This window comes from Podarcis gaigeae (assembly GCF_964106915.1).
Source record: "Podarcis gaigeae genome assembly, chromosome: 14".
Taxonomy (NCBI): Eukaryota; Metazoa; Chordata; class Lepidosauria; order Squamata; family Lacertidae; genus Podarcis; species Podarcis gaigeae.
Window position 1 is genome coordinate 17,384,301 of NC_139690.1, and position 21,647 is coordinate 17,405,947.

General features: G+C 43.4%; 2 protein-coding genes across 5 annotated transcripts in view; one reads left to right on the forward strand and one right to left on the reverse strand.

Moving 5' to 3' along the window:
- The window catches only part of ARNT2 (aryl hydrocarbon receptor nuclear translocator 2), a 144,773-nt gene that overhangs the window by 65,061 nt on the left and 58,065 nt on the right, over positions 1–21,647 (reverse strand). For all 4 annotated transcript variants that reach the window (XM_083712633.1, XM_083712632.1, XM_083712634.1 and 1 more), the window contains exons 6-7: positions 6,490–6,592; positions 2,013–2,078 (exon numbers count right to left, since the gene is read on the reverse strand). In XM_083712633.1, the coding sequence (XP_083568759.1) occupies positions 2,013–2,078; positions 6,490–6,592 (169 nt within the window). The remainder of the gene's footprint in view (positions 1–2,012; positions 2,079–6,489; positions 6,593–21,647) is intronic.
- CTXND1 (cortexin domain containing 1) overlaps positions 1–21,647 on the forward strand; it is a 187,823-nt gene that overhangs the window by 51,181 nt on the left and 114,995 nt on the right. The window lies entirely within an intron of this gene.

The window sequence follows — 21,647 nt, forward strand, 5'->3', positions numbered from 1 at the left end:
TGATTTCACTCAAAAGATGAATACCTGGATAGCATATAAGATTAAGTCTTATCTAACTAAATAGGGATGTAACACACTGGCATTTAAAAAATTATATTTCTAATTAAATGTACTTAAATGTACTAATTAAAAGTGCAGGCAGAGCTGTGTAAATTAAAGGAACAGGCACACCCCACACTAGAAAGAATCACAGTCCTCACTAGAACGCAGAGCATGAGATCAGTTCTTTGCTCATCGTAATTCCACTCTTTTGCCAGTTGTTAGCTCAATTGCTCTGCTAAAATTAAATCAGCACGCTGGCAAAGTTACTGAATTCTTTAGCTTCCACATATCAAGCAATTAACACTCTTTTGCTCGCCGCGCAAATATGATCACTGGCCAGCAGTAACGGCCCATATGAGCTTGCCTTCCTTACTGCGAATCACATCACTATGTAGCCTAATATTGGGGTGGATCCAAATGTTCACATTACCACTAACTCCACATTCAGTACACTCCCATTGCTAGTTTTAGAAGCCACGTTCATATGACGTTAGCCCCAATCCAAATCAACTCTTAAATTCTTTGAGAAATACTGCTGTTTGATGTGGGGTTCCACCCCCCTTCAAACCAGCTTCAGTCTAAATAGAAAACTGGATGTGGATTAAGTGGCAATGTGCACAATAATTATTATTATTATTATTATTATTTATGATTATTTATCCCTATAACCCGTGTGGAACTCTTATTCATCAAACAGCCATCTGCACTTGTGCACTCTTCTGCGCATGAGTGCACAAGTGCAGATGGCTGTTTGATGAATAAGAGTTCCACACGGGTTACAGGGATAAATAATCATAAATAATAATAATAATAATAATAATAATAATAATAATAATAATAATATTTTATTTATACCCAGCCCTCCCCAGCCAAGGCTGGGCTCAGGGTGGCTAACAACCAATAATAAAAACAAGTTGAATGAATACAACTTAAAAACAAGATTAAAATACAGCATTAAAACATTTGGATAGAAGAACCAAAACAGTAATGAGCATCAGGGGAAGGCATCCCTGACCCACCTCTGATCTGAACACCACCATGAATATGCAGCTTCAAATCAGGATAGATAAAAATCAATGGTTTTTTAATATATATTTTTTTTAAATCATTTTTTTAAAATTTAAATCGGATTTTTAAAATAAAATGGTTTTGGAGGAACCATCTTTCTAAAGAGAGTTTTCTATTTAAGTTACATTATATTCATTAGGAAACAAGAATTTGTTTTAGGTTTTTCATGTATGCTAAAACTCAGCCTAAGGTTGGTTTGTTGGTGTTTTTAAATTGTTTAACCACATCAGTTAACAAACATGGATACATATGCTGCAATGTTATCATTTTAGTTAAATAAATTGGTTAAATTGTTATTAAGGGAATGATTCTTTTTCTCCTTCCAATAAAGTACAGCAGAAAAGTTGTCCAAATATCAGCAGTTAACTTCTTAAACCTCACAATAATTTCATGCTTATCTGTCAATGTAGTTCTAAGAGTATAACCAAATCAGTAATTTTCGATACAACTGTAAAAACTACTCTGAAAACTTATTATTCCAAAAATGAAACCATCATCTGGTTGTAAATATTAAGATTATACCAGCAAGAATGAGTCTCTCTGTTAAAAAAATTGATTTAAATCAAGTCTTGCTGACTAGAGATATAATTCGTGATTTAAATCACGATTTAAATCAAATCCACCCTGCTTCAAATGCAAGGGGTGGGAATGACCTCGCTGTGTCTTAAGCTGCAAACGTGAACATACTCTGAGTCAACCTGAAGAGAAGGGGGCCCACTGAATTCAATGTGACTTAACTTGCACACAAAGTCCCACTGATTCCAAGAGGACTACTCTAAGCGTGGCTAAGTCTGGATCTACCCAAATGTCTATTCTGAAAAGCAACAACTCTCCAGGGTCCCAAGAGGAGACCTAACGAAACGGGCAACCGGATGTCGAACCAGCGAAGGAAAGACACCTACCTGTATCTTTTTCGCATGGTGGTTATTCTGTTTAGAGGCAAGTGATCTAGTGGGGCATTTCCACACCTGCAAGCAAACCAGAACATCAACGAGTTGAGTAAAAACACTTGATTGCAGAGGGAAGGGGAGAGAGAATACCGTATTGGTCCGAATATAAGCACCCGAATATAAGCCACACCTTTAAAATTCATGGGGGGGGGGGGAAGAAAAAAAGACAATACCCGAATATAAGCCGCTCCCTTAAAATTCTGCAGGCACTCACACCCATTCCATTTTACCGTATGTCTGTTTCAGCAGCAATATCGTAAAAGCCAATTTTTGTAAGGTCACAAATCTAAGCCATACTTTAACTTTTCACAGTCGGAATTTGGGGGGAAAGTGAGGCTTATATTCAGGCCAATATGGTATTTGCCGTCAGGAATATTTTGGGGTAGACGATTTTTAGCAAACCTAATCAGAAGAAGAAGAAGAGTTTGGATTTGGTATCCCGCTTTATCACTACCCGAAGGAGTCTCAAAGCGGCTAACATTCTCCTTTCCCTTCCTCCCCCACAACAAACACTCTGTGATGTGAGTGAGGCTGAGAGACTTCAAAGAAGTGTGACTAGCCCAAGGTCACCCAGCAGCTGCATGTGGAGGAGCAGGGAATCAAACCCGGTTCACCAGATTACAAGTCCACCACTCTTAACCACTACACCACACTGGCTCAGATTGAGAATTGTAGCCTATTTTCCCTGAAGCTGTCTGTCCCTTGGCCTGTTTCCACCCAATACACCGGCTGTCTTCCAGATGTTCTGGACTACAGCTTCAGGCCCATTGCACTATACATTTAAAGCAACATTGTACCACTTTAAATAACCATGGCTTCACCAAACCATCCTGGGATCTGTAGTGTGTTAAAAGTAATGAGAGTTGCTAGGAGACCCCCTTTGCGCTCACAGAGCTACAGTTCCCAGAGTGCTTTAACAATCAATCCCTTTTCCCAAGGAGCTCTGGGAATTGTAGCTCTGTGAGGCTATTAGCAACCTATAGTTAGGAAGCTATAGTTCCCAGGATTCTTTGTGAGCGAGCCATGACTTTTTAAATCAGTATAATAGCGCTTTGAATGTATAGCGCACATGGGGATCTTTATCAGGCCCAACCAGTTTTGTTTAGTTCAGAATAGTTTCTGGAGACACCAGGTTGCCCTAGATGTTCCAATTGTTCAAATTAGGGAGGGGTAGGGAAACACACACCAAAAAACTGTAACTCATAAAAGAAAAAGGGTAAAATACAAACTGCACAATCAACAGCAGGTTGGTAAAGGAGTTCCTAGCCCACAATTCTTTTCTACTAGCCAATAATCATTATTTTTACAAGCCCTATGCCTGTGCTAGTCATTCTGTGGTGAGCTGAATGAAAGCAAAAGAATCTTCTGATCTGCAAACGTTCTCCCTCTCGAGTGGTCACCTGGAAGGGATCGATTTTATCTCCAGGTGGCTGACTGTTTGGCAAGACTGACTAGTAAATATAACAACTCACAGAAGTTCATTTCCAATACAGTGGTACCTCGGGTTACGGATGCTTCAGGTTACGGATGCTTCAGGTTACAGACTCCGCTAACCCAGAAATAGTACCTCGGGTTAAGAACTTTGCTTCAGGGTGAGAACAGAAATCGCATTGTGGCGGCGCGGCAGCAGCAGGAGGCCCCATTAGCTAAAGTGGTGCTTCAGGTTAAGAACAGTTTCAGGTTAAGAACGGACCTCCAGAACGAATTAAGTTCTTAACCTGAGGTACCACTGTACTTGGAGAACGCACACTACAAGGATTTTCAATTAGAGCTGAGCTGGAATTTATCTGAAGACATTTATTTCTGAGGAAATTTCCAAGATCTATCTATCTTTCTTTCTCTTTCTTTCTTTCTTTCTTTCTTTCTTTCTTTCTTTCCCTTCTCCCCACCTCAGGCCCGCAAAAGAATAAGGTTCTTCTTTACAGAACTTCCTCTGAATATTTGTCACCTCTTCTTTTGCCTTTGTACAGTCCTAAACATCTTCCTAAACACCAGGAAGAACTTTCTGACAGTAAGAGCTGTTTGGTAATGGAACATACTCCCATGAGGTGGCAGACTCTCCTTCCTCAGAGGTTTTAAAGGAGAGGTTGGATGGCCACCTGTCATGTATGATCTAGCTGAGATTCCCACATTGCAGGGGGTTGGAATAGATGACCCTCGGGTCCCTTCCAACTCTACAATTGTATGATTCTGGAAAGATACAAAATGGCTGCCAGCAGTTGTCATGGCAGGAAGAACCACCACTCCCCATAGAAGCCAACCCACATCCTGCACTTGTCATCCAAGGCCCTTCTCTATGTCCCCACTCCCCAAGAAGTTTGGAGGGTTACAACACAAGAACATCATTACATGTCTTTAGGCACCAGGCAAAAACATTCCTCTTTACTCAAGCCTTTGGCCATTAAATAATCTATAGCCTGGAGGGGGGGGGGGTAGAGACTGTTGTTGTTATTATTATTTCATTATGCTGCCTAGTATTTTCCTCTCTGTGTTTTATATTATTGCACCCCCTAAATTATGTTCTTAATGTTGTACACCACCCTGAGATCGTTAGATAAAGGATGGTATAGAAATCTAAGAAATACTAAATGATGATGATGATTGTGATGATGATGTTCAGCACCTCAAGCTGAAAAAACAATGTATGAGGATAGAATGAGTAAAAGAATCCCAAATATATTCTGAGGCCAAAGAATGGCTAAATCATAAGCCAAAAACCCATGGGATGTTTAATTACTGCAAATGCAATTTGACCGAGACAATAAAAGATTTAACAGGCAGTCACCTAAAATGTTTGAAAATTGCAAAATGAAGATGTTCTCCAGATTTGCTCATCTGCTAAAATTAGTTGGTGATTAATTCCTCTTGCCTTTCAACATGCTTTTAAATAATAACATTGGTTTGTTGTGAAACACAAACACAGTCCCCATTTCCATTCTGTTGTGGAATGTTTGGGCCCTAAAGTGTTGGTTTCAATAGTCACACATTAGGGTGACACAAAGGCTCACATTCCAGTGGTTGATTTGAATCATTTTTTTCCTCCTGAAGAAGTACAGGGGAAAATTAAGTTCTGGTAAACACGACTGTCGAAAGGATATGAGCTGTTGGTTCTTTTATTAATGGCAGAAAAATGCAAAATTCAGATTTATTGACATGGTAATGAAAGCAGGCACCAGAGAGTTCACTGAACAGCACATGCTACTCATGGCTTGGCAAAAATCCACCTTCGTAAAATGATGTGTTCGTTGCACATCGAAAGCAACGATTAAACCTCTTTTTCATGGCCTGCTGAACCACCAATATGGAGACTCATATTTGAACGGAAACTTGACTTATGATACTGAGCCAGGCTACTTATCCATCTAACTCAGCACTGGCTGTGCTGTCTGGTAGTGTCTCTGCAAGGGAGGAGCAGGTAGTGGTGAGGGGTTGCTGCTGCAAGGTAGGGACATGTTTGGAGCAGTGATAGTGCAGCAGTGGAGCCAACCCAGAGTTTCCTCCAATGTCTCTGAATTTTCCTGACCTTGCCATGCCCTCTCACTAGTCCAGTTTACAGCTTGGAGATGCTGGGAGCTGGTTCTTTGACCTTTCACATGCCAAGCATGGAGATAAAATAGAACCCTTCCAGGTGGCCACTCAAGAGGGAGAACATTTGCAGATCTGAAGGTCTATCATGGGGCCATAGACCCCTAACTTTATATATATATAACCTTTATTAGGCATAGCAAACCACACATTATCAAACAGACACCGTATACAAATTGTGCAAAATACAAGCTCAGCATAGCAAGGTTTGTCCCAGTCAGATCTTTAACTCCAGAGAAATGGCCCCTAACTTTGCCAAGCATTTATGTTCCCCATATTTTACTGCACAGGCTGAATTCAAGGGAAGATACCCATCAATGTATCTGGGTGCTTTTCAGTTCCAAGGGTCTGCAGGAAAGTCTGAAACCCTATTAGAAGTTTATTTGTTCTTTTAGAGGAACAATTCATAGGAATCCTTGCTGGTCTAGGGAAACACCCCTCCCCTCGCTTTCTACAATGGACCTCCAAGCGTTTATGGGAAACCCATAGGAGGGAAATTGGGGTATTTGTTTTGCATGCAGAAGCTTCCAAGTTCAGTCCCAAGGATCTCCGGTTAAAAACAGAGGTGGGGAACCCTTTTCAACCCAAGGGTTCCTTCTGGGTACCACACACAACTGGTGGGCAGGGCAAGAGGCAAAAGCGGGCAGAACAACAAATCTGAATTTTACCACTGCAAATTGGCAACGCCACTCAATTGAACTCGACCAAGTCCTTGCAGTTTTTTCATCAAGTCTACCCAAATATTTTGCAGCTAATCTCCACTGCAGGCTATTCCACCATATTGCTGCTTCTGGAGGCACCCGAAAAGCAATGAAGCACTGCATGTTTGAACAGAAGGGTATACCTCATTCTGCATATGAACGACCGCCTTGATCCCATGCACATTCTCATTGAAGATTGCTGGCCCTCTTTTTTCACTGTCCCAGTCTTCAAATCCAAAATCCTCCCTAAGAAGATAGAAGAGGAAGGGCAAAGGAGAAGAATGAGTCACAAGTCTACCATTTTCACTCACTCACCCATCATCCCTTTTTCTGTACCTGTTAATCTGCTATGGAGCCTAAGTGTGTAGTGAAAGATTCTGGGGGCATATATCTCCTATACATACTAGCAGGAGATAGTAATAAAGGACTAAAGGAGATAGTAATAAAGGACTAAAATCAAAACAAGTGTGCATTTTGTAGAACTGTAATTAACCAATGAACATGACTTCAACAAGACCATTATTCAAACCTTAATAATAAAAAAGGTATTTCAAATAAAGCAATATAACATTTTTTAATTTTACGATCAAGTCACATACTGGAAAACTTAGGAAAAACCCCTCCCTTTCTGCTCCCAACGCTAGACAGTTATGAAAGTCGTAATTGCATCCATGTGATATTCTGGCATGGGACACCTTAATGAAGCATGCTACCCGCAGTCATATTTTTGACAATTACATCTTCACTTTGGAATGCATTTAGAAGATGCCTCAAAAGGTTGCTGCACGAGCCAGATCTTGCCCTGAAGTATACCCGTGCAACCCCGTGACCTAGTTTAGAGGTGTGACTCAGAAGACTATTTATGACAAGGGAAAAGATGACAGTGATCTCAAACAATCCGGTTTTCGGTTGTTACATTTCTTCACCCAGAGACGCAAAGGGCCAGTTCTCTCCCTGCAGCTGATGAAGGCAAGAGTCATTCAAATCAAATTCCGCAGGAATCCCTGAGGTATGAAGGTTAAACAACTGATACATCTTTAGCTGAGTGCAGGATCCACTCTGACTCCCCCTGCCCCAACCTCACAATTTTACAGCTATCATTCATATCCCCCAAAGAGACTGCTAGGTTCAAATGGGGAATACACTCAACGGCACAATGTCCTGCTTTGGATAACATCTGATTTCTCAACATTTCGTTGTCTCCTGCATAGAGACATCTGGGAAGATGGCTTCATCAACTTCCTCATTACGCAAGCAGGGCGTCAGGACTGGACTGTGGGCAGCTTTTTGGTGTGAGCCAAGGAGCCCATGCAAGCAGTCACTAAAAGCAAATTAGAACCAGAGGACAAGCCAGAAGTTAAGATCCAAAAGAAACCCCAAAATATAGGGTCAAACCATAGTTCAGAAAAATGTTCCTCAAGAAAAGGTCAACTGTCTCTTCTCCTTGACCATCAACTCTTAGACAACACACTCAGCCAGTCATGGATTAACATCCTAATCATTTTAGATTTCAGCCTCCCTCAACCTGCCATGATATGGGCCTCACTCCCACTGCATACAGAATGATGCAGGAAACCGCATCAGTCAAGTGAGCGTGTTCTGCCTGGACACTGAGGTCCAGCGCTAAGGGCCTTCTGGTGGTTTCCTCGCTGCGAGAAGCCAAGTTACAGGGAAGCAGGCAGAGGGCCTTCTCGGTAGTGGCACCCGCCCTGTGGAACGCCCTCCCACCAGATGTCAAAGAGAAAAATAACTACCAAACTTTTAGAAGACATCTGAAGGCAGCCCTGTTTAGGGAAGCTTTTAATGTTTAATAGGTTATTGTATTTTAGTGTTTTGTTGGAAGCCGCTCAGAGTGGCTGGGGAAACCCAGCCAGATGGGCGGGGTATAAATAATAATAAATTATTATTATTATTATTATTATTATTATTATTATTATTATTATTATCTCAAAAAGTATGAGCTTCTCCCCAACTACTGAATCACATGTTTGTACCACAGTGCTCTCTCCTCCCTTACTAATTCCCCTCCCCACTCAATTCCATCTGTTTTCTCATCTCCCATTTTTAATTTCCAAGTCCTTTTCACTGGTGTATAGTGCACTGCAAATCAAGAACAAATAACAGGACAGCTGTGTTCCACATGAGAGGCTGAGCACAGGGAGGCAGTAAACTTTGTTCTGATTACGATTCTGTCAAATGACCACAAAGCATTCATCTTTCTTGTGGGCTTCTACATCTGAAGCGCTACTTGCAACGGATGCAAATCCTAAGACCTCACATGAGCAGCATTGGTGCAAAATATGTATTAAAATCTGGTCATAATGCATCAAGGAAATATCAGTAAGGAAACAATGCAAAATGTAAATACAGATTCATCTGATTTGATACCGTTACTTAAAGTGCTGAGTTCGCTCAGGGGCAGGAATTGCCTTAAAACTGGGGGTGGGGGTGGAGATTCCCCTATTAATATGAAACTGTCGAAATCACAGTTCCTAAAACAATACACGAACCAAAGCACAGCTAACATGTGAATTTTGCACTTCTCTGAAAGTTGTGGCGCTGTTCTAAAAACCAACTAACGTGGACAAAAACGCAGCATATGTTAGTGGAAAGCGTGCATAAAAATACGCTATAACTGAAAAATAACACTAAAAATGCATTAATTCGGGAAATTTGCTTGTAAAAAGGTACATATTGTACAAAATTGAATGCAAAAATGTGTACACCAGGAGAACGTTGCACTAAAATGTTGATGAATTTTCATGAGTGCTTGTTGTTTTTAAATTGCAAACTGATGTGGAAATGCAGAGTACAGTGGTACCTCTGGATGCGAACAGGATCCGTTCTGGAGCCCCGTTCACATCCTGAGTAGAACGCAACCCGCACCTGTGTGTCACGATTCGCCGCTTCTGCGCATGCGCGTGACTTCATTTTGAGCGTCTGCGCATGCGCAGGTGGTGAAACCCGGAAGTAACACGTTCCATTACTTCCGGGTCGCCGTGGAGTGTAACCTGAAAATGTTCAACCTGAAGCATATTTAACCCGAGGTATGACTGTACTGAACTTAAGGATGGAAAAATAGAAATGGAGAAAAGGAAACTGACAGATTCATCCACACATTCATCCATACCTGCTTCGCCAACCTGGTGTCCATCCAGAAATTTGGGACTACAACTCCCACAAGCATCAGTCAGCATGGCTATGCCTGGGGGTGATGGGAATCATAGTCCAAAACATCTACAGGGCAGGTTGCTGAAGGTTGCCTTTACAGTTTTTCTCAAGAAGGGCCTCCTAAAGGTAAAGGTAAAGGACCCCTGGACGGTTAAGTCCAGTCAAAGGCGACTATGGGGGGCAGGACTCATCTCGCCTTCAGGCCGAGGGAGCTGGCGTTTGTCCATAGACAGCTTTCCAGGTCATCTGACCAGCAAGACTAAACTGCTTCTGGCGCAATGGGACACTGTGACAGAAACCAGAGCGCACGGAAACACCATTTACCTTCCCGCCACAGTGGAACCTATTTATCTACTTGCACTGGCGTGCTTTCGAACTGCTAGGTTGGCAGGAGCTGGGACAGAGCAATGGGAGCTCATGCCATCGTGTAGATCTGAACCGCCAACCTTCCAATCGGCAAGCCCAAGAGGCTCGGTGGTTTAGACCACAGTGCCACCCTGCGTCCCTCCTAGCAGCTATGCTACAGTGTAAAAATAAAGACTCCTCTAAGGGTGAAGTCATTCTTACTCTGGTCCACTTCAAAAGTACAGAGTAATCTTGCCTTTACAAGCAGTTCAGACCTTTTGCACAGTACTGTCTATCTGGAATGTCAGTGGCTCTCCAGGAGAGACAGGTCATTCCACGACCTGGTACCCAATCCACATAACTGGAGATGCCAGGGGGATTGGTAGGTGGAAGTACAGTGGTATCTCGGGTTAAGTACTTAATTCGTTCTGGAGGTCTGTTCTTTACCTGAAACTGTTCTTAACCTGAAGCACTGCTTTAGCTAATGGGGCCTCCTGCTGCTGCTGCGCCGCTGGAGGATGATTTCTGTTCTCATCCTGAAGCAAAGTTCTTAACCTGAGGTACTATTTCTGGGTTAGCGGAGTCTGTAACCTGAAGCATATGTAACCTGAAGTGTATGTAATCCGAGATACCACTGTATTAGCCTTCTAGGTGATCAAATGAATTGACCGTCACCTATCAGGAAGTATGAAAAAACACCAATTTAACCGCCTACCGTACGGTCAACTCAAGTGAACAAGGGAGCAGGGATTTCCCCTCCCTCCAACGTTGTTCCACTCACACAAACAGATAATTTGCACGAGTGGCTAAACACTTGCACCGGCAGTTAAATGCTTGTAGTCAACCAACAGATAGGTAAATCCAAACATGAGAATTTTGGATTTTAATTGACACATGTCGGATGGCAGCTTCTGCCATGATGATTTCCTAGGGCCTTAAACGTTTTCCCTGGATGGAAGGAGCGCTGGGTCCATTTCCTGGTTTGGTACCTAGTCCAGCATGACAGCACTCGTTCCATCATCGCAAGAGAGGCCCATAATCAACACAGCAGATGCACAGCCCAAATTATATTGCTCCTTGCATCATAGACAAACAGATGGCTAATAAAGAAAAATAAAATACTGTCTCAATTTAGGTCTAATTTATAACAGTGAAAATTGCTTTCGATAGTCCGGGACTGACATGCAGCCTGATATGTAATCAGCAATTAACCAGCTGTCCTCCCCGCACCCCCCACAGTGCCACTGTATGACAATGGCTGGCAAGGTGCAAGCTATATAGCCTGGACTCGATGCCCCTAAAGTGCTTAACATGGCCTGTAATTGCTTTTTAGAATTCCAAGAATCCAGTTGTGATTCTGAAGTGTCTAGCCCTCAGGGGGTTGGGGGTGGGGTGGGCAGATAAAGATGCTAAAAGGAAATTGCAGCCCAGTAAACTATTTGTGCGTTTGCATCAGTGGACTGCAGCACTCGCATCAATCCAACATCATCCACAGGAGCATCTGCCCTCCGTGTAATAAATATAATACTGCTGCTGCAATAATTTATATATCCATCTGGTGTTCAATGTATTTTACATCCATTACCTCAGTTACAACGACCCTGTGAGGCAGGTTAATGTTTCCCTCGTGTTGCAGATGGCACGAGGCCAAACTGGTAAAACAAAATGGAAGCTGCATGTTCTGCTCCCCAGTCTAATTTTGCAGAGTTTAGTCACAGTGCCTGGTTTTTTCCTGTGTCCACTTCACACTGCTGGCTGCAACTGAAGAGCAGGAGGCAGGGGAGAAATAGATCCAGCCTATGGGCCAGATCCCTCAATCCCCCCCACTCTTCGTGGTGGCCAACTCTGACAAGTGGCCGAAACCACTGGCCTGTCAATCACCTGACATCACAACCAAGTCAGGTTGTTAACACTTGTCAGCGTTCACAGAGGATTTCTGTAACGGCTGCTTTGTTGATGGGCAGTGACAGAGGCCTCCTTTGAAGAACTGTGCTGTGAAAAACACATTAATAAGATGCGGTTAATATTGCATCACTTTATGATATTTAATATGGTCAGGCTGATTTCAATTAACACCTATGGATATCATACACAACTTACCGTATTTTTCTGTATAAGAAATTAAGTTGTTTAGCTTTTTTGGAGGGTGGGGGAGGTCACTTCCGCCGATCGCTCACCCGTCTGGCCGCCACTGCCAATCGCTTGCCACAGCCACTGCCAATAGCACACCTTGCCACAGCCACCAATTGTCTGTCCGCTTGCTGCCACCAACAGCCCACCCACCTACTTGCCACAGTTGCCAATCACCTGCCTGCATTGCCATAGCTGCCAATCGCCTGCCCAATTGCCACAGCCCATCAATTACCCGCCCAATCGCCACTGCCAATCTCCTGCTTGCTGCTGCCATTAATCGCACATCCCCCCTCTGCATTCACTATCTGTGTATAAGACAACACCCAATTTTTGCCTAATATTTTTTAGCAAAAAGCATTGTCTTATACAGGGAAAAATATGTTATGAATATGTTTTTCTATAGTGCTATGAATTACAGTTTGTTGTTCTTCCAGTGCCTCTGAGGAAAGTTTCGAATGAAACACATTGGGTAATTTACCATTTTATTAAAATTCCCTACATTTCCCAGCATCCCTTTGATACTTTTTCTCCCCTTTCCCCACCTTATTTCCTCCCCCCACTTAACAGCTAAGTTCGACCTGAGAGATATGGTGGCTCCTTGTTTATGGAATTGTCTCTGTAGGGATGCATGTCTGGTGCCATTACTATCTGTTCTTAGGTGCCAGGCAAAAAAATGGTCTTATTTACCCTAGTCTTTGGATCTTAATCTTCTCCTTATCATTTACTGTGGTGGAGCTGGACCTGATTTTTTAAAAATATATTACTTGTGTATTTTAGGTTGTTTTACACTTATTTTTAATGTTCATTTTTGTAAGCTGCTCTGAGTTTCCTGTTTTAAAAAGCAACTAATAAATGCAATAAATAATAATAATAGTGGTTCTTTGCCTTACACAGCCTAGTGAATTCATGGATAGAACGAGACCTGAAGCCAGGGATTCCAAAATTGTAGGTCACCTGCCAAACGCTCTCCACTTGGCTCCTTGGAATAACTGAAGAACATATATAAAAGAACACCCAATATATTCCAATGTTCTTTTTATCGCTTTGCAACACTTGAGATGGAGTCCATCCATCAAGAGCTGGGCTGCCCCCTTAATAGCGGGGGATTCTTCCCAATCTGGCTCCAGCCCATCTTGACACAATAGAAGCACAGGTTAAACACAGCCATGTTGAAGTTTATAGGCTGATAATAAAATGCAGCCCAGGTTTTATTGCCTAGGTTTCCATTCTCTTCTACAACCCCCACTGGGCAGCTAAATCTAGCTCCTTTTCAAAGTCACCCTTCTCTCTAGAATTCCTAGATTCTATGACACTTCTTCCTAGCACCAAAAGATAAAAGAAGAAAAAACAGGGAGGAATGTAGAGCACACCTACAACAAGCCAGCTTTCATCAGATGTAATTCCCTGCTTCCCAAGGGGAAAAAAAAATATTGATTCCCAATTTGGGGGAAGGGATGCACTTCAGTGGTAGAGCGCAGGCTTTGCATACACAAGTTCCCAGGTTTAATCCCCAGGTAGGGACGCGGGTGGCGCTGTGGGTTAAACCACAGAGCCTAGGACTTGCCGATCAGAAGGTCGGCGGTTTGAATCCCTGCGATGGGGTGAGCTCCCGTTGCTCGGTCCCAGCTCCTGCCAACGTAGCAGTTCAAAAGCACGTCAAAGTGCAAGTAGATAAATAGGTACCGCTCTGGCAGGAAGGTAAACGGCGTTTCCATGTGCTGCTCTGTTTCGCTTAGTCATGCTGGCCACAAGACCTGGAAGCTGTACGCCGGCTCCCTCGGCCAATAAAGTGAGATGAGCGTCGCAACCCCAGAGTCGGCCACGACTGGACCTAATGGTCAGGGGTCCCTTTACCTTTACCTAGGGCTGGGAAAGATCCTTGTGGAAGACCTTGGAGAGCTGCTGCCAGTCAGTGTAGCGAGTGAGATGGACCAATCGGACTTGGGATAGAGTATTTTCTGTGTGCATTGCAAGTAGTAGAACTGCTGAAAAACTGTGCATACCTCAAGCTTTAAAATAAAGATTCTGTATCAAAGCAATCCAAATTTTGCAAACTAAGAAACTGTATAGTTTTATCACCTTTTCCAGATTCACCCCCACCCCCAAGATTTTATGAAACTATTTTGCACGATGTGTTCTGCTGTTAGTAACACAAGCCTCTGCAAGACACACTTCTTGTTCCCAGCCACTGCAGAACTTACCCAGCCATCTCTCTGCCTTTACAAATTCTCACACACTTTCAAGCATGTCTTTGTGGCCACTAGGGATAGAAAAGTGCTTTTCAAAATAAAGAAAGTAGCAGGGGCAGTCTTTGGTCTTTCAAATTTCAGTGGTGCCCTGTACAAGGCCAAAATTCAGCACCCCCCCAACCTCTCACCTTCCATTCTGCTCAATTCACTACAGTATATACTTTTTGTTTTATAAATAAAGAAAATAAGCTTCCAGGAAGCCTTTCGTTTCACAAACAGCCACTTCTTCCTTAAATTCTCCACCTTGCCACATGCAAGCCAGGGACACATAGAATCGTAGAATTGGAAAGGAACGCAAGGATCACCTAGTTCAGTGGTAGCCAAACTTGGCCCTCTAGCTGTTTTGGGACTACAACTCCCATCAACCTTAGCTAACAGGACCAGTGGTCAGGGATTATGGGAATTGTGGTCCCAAAATAGCTGGAGGGCCAAGTTTGGCCATCACTGATCTAGTCTAACCCCCTGCAATGCAGGGATCTTTTGTCCTACGTGAGGCTTGAACCCATGACCCTGGGGATTAAGAGTCTAAGTGTTCTACCAATGCAGTTACACCTGCTGCGATGGAACTGATAGCATAACACTTAATTATGTTTGGCTATTTCAATTCTGCAATGACAAACCTAGACAGCATCTTAAAAAGCAGAGACATCACCTTGCCAGCAAAGGTCCATATAGTAAAAGCCATGGTTTTCCCAGTAGTGATGTATGGAAGTGAGAGCTGGACCATAAAGAAGGCTGATCGCCGAAGAATTGATGCTTTTGAATTATGGTGCTGGAGGAGACTCTTGAGAGTCCCATGGACTGCAAGAAGATCAAACCTCTCCATTCTGAAGGAAATCAGCCCTGAGTGCTCACTGGAAGGACAGATCCTAAAGCTGAGGCTCCAATACTTTGGCCACCTCATGAGAAGAGAAGGCTCCCTGGAAAAGACCCTGATGTTGAGAAAGATGGAGGGTACAAGGAGAAGGGGACGACAGAGGACGAGATAGTTGGACAGTGTTCTCAAAGCTATCAGCATGAGTTTGACCAAAATGCGGGAGGCAGTGGAAGACAGGAGTGCCTGGCGTGCTCTAGTCCATGGGTCACGAAGAGTCGGACATGACTAAATGACTAAAGAACAACAATTTCAATTCTGGTCAAGAGCCCAGACATACAGCCAAACCATGGTTTAGCTAGCCCTAGAGAGCATACAGAAGCATTCCAGCAGAAGGTGGAGAACTGCCTTAACCATGGTTTGCCGGTCGCAGACATTAACACTTTGCCTCCATCAGGACAAATAGCTTTTGGCAAACCACCTTCAAGCCATGGTTTCCTAGCCTAGTTTTCAGCCAACCTTTAGCAACAACAGAGGAAAACCAACCAGGGTTATACAGGATTTCTGTAAAACAGTCCTTAATCTGTGTAGAAAAATCACCCCACCTTCTGTAGCAGAACTCAGTGTCCTTGTACCTAACTACAAAGAAAGAAAAGGAAGCTCAATCTCCCATCAAGTATCCTGACGCATCTCAACCCTTGCACCCTCCTGATCTTCTGCCCTCCAGCTTTCCCTTCACTTGTTATAAGAAGACTGACAAATTAGTTTGGTTTGGACAAGATAACAAAAGATGGCTTTGTACTCCAAGAAAAATACTCCACAGGCTGCTCTGAAAAGACAAACAGAAAACAGGAATGAAAGCTACCATAAGAATCTTGGTAGGATCCAAAAACATCTTTCTCTTGGTGCAAGAAGAAAAGGTGGGGAAGTGGGAGAGGGGAACCCCCAAGACGGAGATGTAGCAAAACAAGAGGAAATGGTCAAAAACGGGAGCAAAATGTTCAGCAACAAACGTTATCTGATGTGGTTCCAATTAGAAGTGGACCTCTGGTTCAAAGGCTGGCTGGACCAAAGTACTAATTGACATCTGTGCTTCTAAGAAGCATTCTAGTAACCTTCAAAAACACGTCTTGTTCTTAGTCCCTTGGACAATGTCTAGCAAGAGAGCAGGAAAGGAAAACAGGGAGCTTCCAAAGCAGAGATGAAGAAACTTTTTCCGCCTGAGGGTCACATTCTCTTTTGAACCACCTTCCGGAGGATACATCCATTGGTCAACCTAATCCAGAATCAGCAACATGGTATCCTCCAGATGTTGGAGGACTCCCATCAGTCTCACCCAGAATGGTTGAGGGATGATGGAGGGAAGCACATCTGGAGGTCACCATGTTGGCTATATCTGACCTAATCTCAAGGGGCAGATACGTAGTTCCACAAACAGGCTACTTTGGTGATAGTGGTGGTGATGTGAGGTTAATTTGCATCCTACGTATTTATTACTGTATGCAAATCTGAATGTCTTGTCTCTAATTTGATAGTTTATAAGCTTCTCTACAATCATAATGAGCACCCCAAAAGATCATCCCAAAACGACTTTAGCTTTGAAGTAGATTAAAGCAGTTGCATGAGAAGAAAATGTAGACATTTACACTTGCCTAGAGAAAAATGAGTGGTGCCGTGGTCTAAACCACAGAGCCTAGGGCTTGCTGATCAGAAGGTCGGCGGTTCAAATCCCCGTGACGGGGTGAGCTCCTGTTGCTCAGTCCCTGCTCCTGCCCACCTAGCAGTTCAAAAGCACGTTAAAGTGCAAGTAGATAAATAGGTACCACTCCGGTGGGAAGGTAAACGGCATTTTCGTGCGCTGCTATGGTTTGCCAGAAGCGGCTTAGTCATGCTGGCCACATCACCTGGAAGCTGTACACTGGCTCACTCCGCCAATAAAGCAAGATGAGCGCCGCAACCCTAGAGTCGGCCACGACTGGACCTAATGGTCAGGAGTACCTTTACCTTTACCTAGAGAAAAAGAGGAGGAATTCCCAAGCTCTTCCAAGCTCACCCAGAAGAAAGGATGGAATGTATTGTATCCTTTTTTTGTAGCAAATAGAAAAGGTTGCAGTGTTTGTGCGGTTCTTGGCAATTTGCATTTCTTAGTACAGAAAGTATTGCTCTGATGTGTAGAGAACTTTCCTATTCTACTTAATTCCAGAGTGTTCTAGGTGGTTTCTTTCTATGTGAAAGAAACAGGCAGAAGGCGTCTGATGTTTGGGTTGTTCCTTCTGGGAAGCTGAGTACATCTGGTTTAAGCTGGTTCTGCTATCCTTTCTGTCAAGGTCATGCTGACTATAATAGTCAGACTAGAAGGAGCCCGATTTCTCACTTTCTCTTTCTATCTCTTTGTTCTAGTGCTCTGTTCTGTGTGCTATAATGATAAGGTTTAGTCTTATTATATGTTCTTGTAAGTTTAGGTTACGTCTGCTGCAACTGAATTTCTTATGGACTGTGCCAATCCTGAATCTATTGGATTTGTGACCATTTATGCTCATTTGCCTTCTCACAACACTTTCTCTGGTTTGCAAATGGCCGGTAGCCCCTGCAGTATAGTCTGACCCTTACACATAACTGTAACATGGGCAGGTGCAGAGAAGACACACCTGTCCACACAAACATCCAATGGGCTCCAACATTTGCTCCTCCAATATAAGAGCTGACACTATGGAACTTTATTTTACCTGCCCCATATCAGCCCTGCCAATGGACCAAGTTTTCTGTATGAACCAAAACTTCCTCTGTCTCGTAGTCCTCTGTCCCTCCTCAGTGCATCCAAAACAAGGCAAACCGTAGCCAACCACCATGGGACCCAACAATCCACCACCAAACCAATTCTCGGCGGAACTGTTTGGCCCTCCATGTGTTCTGGTGTTATTTGCAGTGACCTCATTGGATTGCAAAGGAAAGAATGAGGCTGGGTGTGTGTGTGTGATTGGACATTGTATAACTTTTACTGGCATGGTTTTCCCACTGCTCCAAGGAAGCATGGATCCTTATCAAGGGCAATAAAAGCAAAATGAAACATGACTGAAATGTAGCATAGTTCAGGCATATTTATAGCTATTGCTGGCAGCCACTACAGCTGAACTGGAGCAAGGGAATTGTAAAGGAGCCTTTTATGTCAGGCTTTCCCCCACCTCTCCCCTCAAGGATGCCCGTTCCAATGTTTTCTTCATCTTGCTCTGAAGGCTAAAGGGACTTTCCAAGTACATATGACTTTTGACAAATGGACCAAGGTTGTGTCATTCCTCTAAGCATTTAGAGCAAGCAAGCATAATTCCTATGAAATTATGGAATAAAGCATGGAATGTGATCCCACAGGAGACAGTGGTCATAGGATTAGACACATTCATGGAGGATAAAGCCATCAATGGCTGATAGCCATTGATGGCTATGTTCTGCCTCCATGGCCAGAGGCAGCAATGCTCCTGAATACCAGTTGCTAGAAACTGCAGGTGAAGAGAGTGCTTTTGTTCTTGAATCCTGCTGGCTAGTTCCCATTGGGGCATCTGGTTGGCCACTGTGAGAACAGGATGCTGGACTAGATGGGCCATTGGTCTGATGCACCAGTCTCTTCTTACATTCTTAAATTAGAAGAACGCTATGGGTGCCTTGGGACGCGGGTGGCGCTGTGGGTTAAACCACAGAGCCTAGGGCTTGCCGATCAGAAGGTCGGCGGTTCGAATCCCCGCAACGGGGTGAGCTCCCGTTGCTCAGTCCCTGCTCCTGCCAACCTAGCAGTTTGAAAGCACGTCAAAGTGCAAGTAGATAAATAGGTACCGCTCCAGCGGGAAGGTAAACGTCGTTTCCGTGCGCTGCTCTGGTTCGCCAGAAGCGGCTTAGTCATGCTGGCCACATGACCTGGAAGCTGTACGCCGGCTCCCTCGGCCAATAAAGCGAGATGAGTGCCGCAACCCCAGAGTCGGCCACGACTGGACCTAATGGCCAGGGGTCCCTTTACCTTTACCTGCCCAATGGCCTTTGGGGTCTTGCAATAGATTTTTTTTTCAGAAAAATACCTTCTCCTATCTTGTGCATGTATCACACCCAAAAAGATACACAGTGCTGGAAAGAAGCTAAGCTCAGAATTCATATCCTGTGTTTAAATGCCGTTGCGTCTGGGAAGAGAGAATTGCATCAGGGCTCAATAATGCATCACAGATTTGGGACTTAATCTAGAACAGGCATGGGGAACTTTTGGCCCTCCAGATGTTGCTGAACTACAATTCTCATTATTTCTGGCCATTGGGCAGGCCTGCTGGGGCTGATAGGAGTTGCAGGTCCTCAACATTTGGAGGACGAAAAGGTTCCTCACACTTGGCTTGGAACATAGTTGTTCCTACCTTCACGGTACCATTTCTCCATGATTTGTTAAATAGACCCCCTGTGAGTTTCAGAAGGCTCTAAAGTGTCTATTATGTGCACAAAGGCCTTGTTCCATGAGAACCTCAATCAAAGCTTGGGGGAAATGGGAAGCCCTCAGGTAATTTAATTATAGATGGACAAGTTTGAAGCTGAGCTCTAATCAAAGCTATAGGAGCTTAAATAGGATAACGGTTAGGATATTGGATTCCTCAAGCTGACCTGTTTGTTGAGTATTTGGTCTGTTTTGCTTGCTCAGAGTTTACAGTGGTCAGATTATGCCCAGTCTTTCCTGACCATTTGTCCTGATTTATTTGCAGGGATCGTCTATGACAAGCATTCTACCCCCTTTACTTGTGTTGTGTGTATACTTCTTTCCATTAAGTCAATTGTTCACCCCACGCTTTTCAATACCATTCCCCATCACTTCTCCATCTGCAATAGGTCTATTTAGTTTTTGCTTTTGAAGTGGATATGCTGTGCTAGGGTGACAGAGCGCTTTAATCCACTTTATTTGTGTGAACCCAAAGTTCTGGCTTGCACTGGAATCCCTCCTGCAAAAGCGTGACACTCTGGAGGCACCCACTCTAAACACACATTCCTGCCTAGGAGGAACAAAATCTAGCAGCGCTGAGCTCCAAAACACTTTTCAGGCTGGAACAAGGGCAACTGGCCAGCGTATATGGAAACTGTTACTTTTTTATATATCTTTTTAATTATTAACTATGCCAGAAAGCTCATAGAGGCTCATAACTCTGCTGAAAAACAGGTATCATGTGCTGATGTGGTAGTGTTGGGACAGCACTGGCCATTTCTACATCCAAAAGGCAACAACAAAGCAAGCCAGGCAAAAAGCTCTAAACTCACCATTCTCGTGAGTGTTTAAGCTATGTGAACTGTTGGTTCAAAAACTCTCTCTGGTTTTAGCAAGTAGGAATTTGGGTCAGGCTCCATAGAAGCACACAATACATTCACTGACATCCTAAGGAGAGCCCAACTGGAAGACGGCCCATCTAGTAGAGTAACTTTCTCCCAAAATTGGCTTATTGGGAAGGCAACAAACAGACCATAAAGGCAACAGCTCCCTCCCACAGCTCTCTTTCCCTCCTTGAGCAACTGGCATTCAGAGGTATGTTTGTTTTGAACACAGAAGCTCTATTTCCCTGAGGTGGCCGAATTATTTTTTTATTTTGTTTATTTAATTTAAAAACACATGTCCCACTTTTTACCATCTAGGTCTCAAATTGGTGTAAAGTGATTCAAAAATATACAACATACAGAATTTCAAAACACAAATTAAACCTCAGAAATTTGAACTAGAACACGAGAATTAAAACACAACAAAACAGAGATGTAGTCACCTTGCAAATAGACTGGCCAATTACAAGGCACCTTCCTATTCTATATACTAATGGCAATCTCATTGCCTGAATATGGATTCTGATGTAGCCAGAATTCCACCACACACAATTAGTAATCAGTGGGCTAATCGCAAGGTTTGCACAAGTACAAAAGTATTTTTTAGAAAGCAAAGCATAATGGAGGGAAGGAGGGAGGGACAATGAAGGCTGATCATGCTCAGTGGCCACAAAATGCTGTCTGTCTGTTGAGAGGAAATGGAGTTTCCTGGAAGAGCATATACAGTGGTACCTCGGTTTAAGAACAGCCTTGTTTACGAACTATTCAGTTTACGAACTCTGCAAAACCAGAAGTAGTGTCATGGTTTGCAAACTTTACCTCGGTCTAAGAATGGAAATTGAACGGTGGAAGGGCACCGACGGAGGGAGGCCTCATTAGGGAAAGCGCGCCTCAGTTTAAGAACGGTTTTGGTTTAAGAACGGACTTCCGGAATGGATTAAGTTCGTAAACCAAGGTACCACTGTAGTTTGGTGTCAAACTTGGCAGGATACAGGGCTTGAGTTCCCCTAAAATCAAACCAACCATCCTTCATTGCTATTGAACACAAAACAATTCCACCTTCAGGTACCTCAACATGAAGATTCTTCTAGCAATTTTCTAGTCCTGAACTTCCAAATAACAATTCTTTTACAGATGAGATTTGTTTGATTAAAAGCACGTGTGCACACATACATCCCCATACTACAGGAATATGTTTTAAAAGCACATGGGCACCTGCAAATACCAAGGATTTCCCCAGCTTTTAGATTGGAACAGGTCCTTC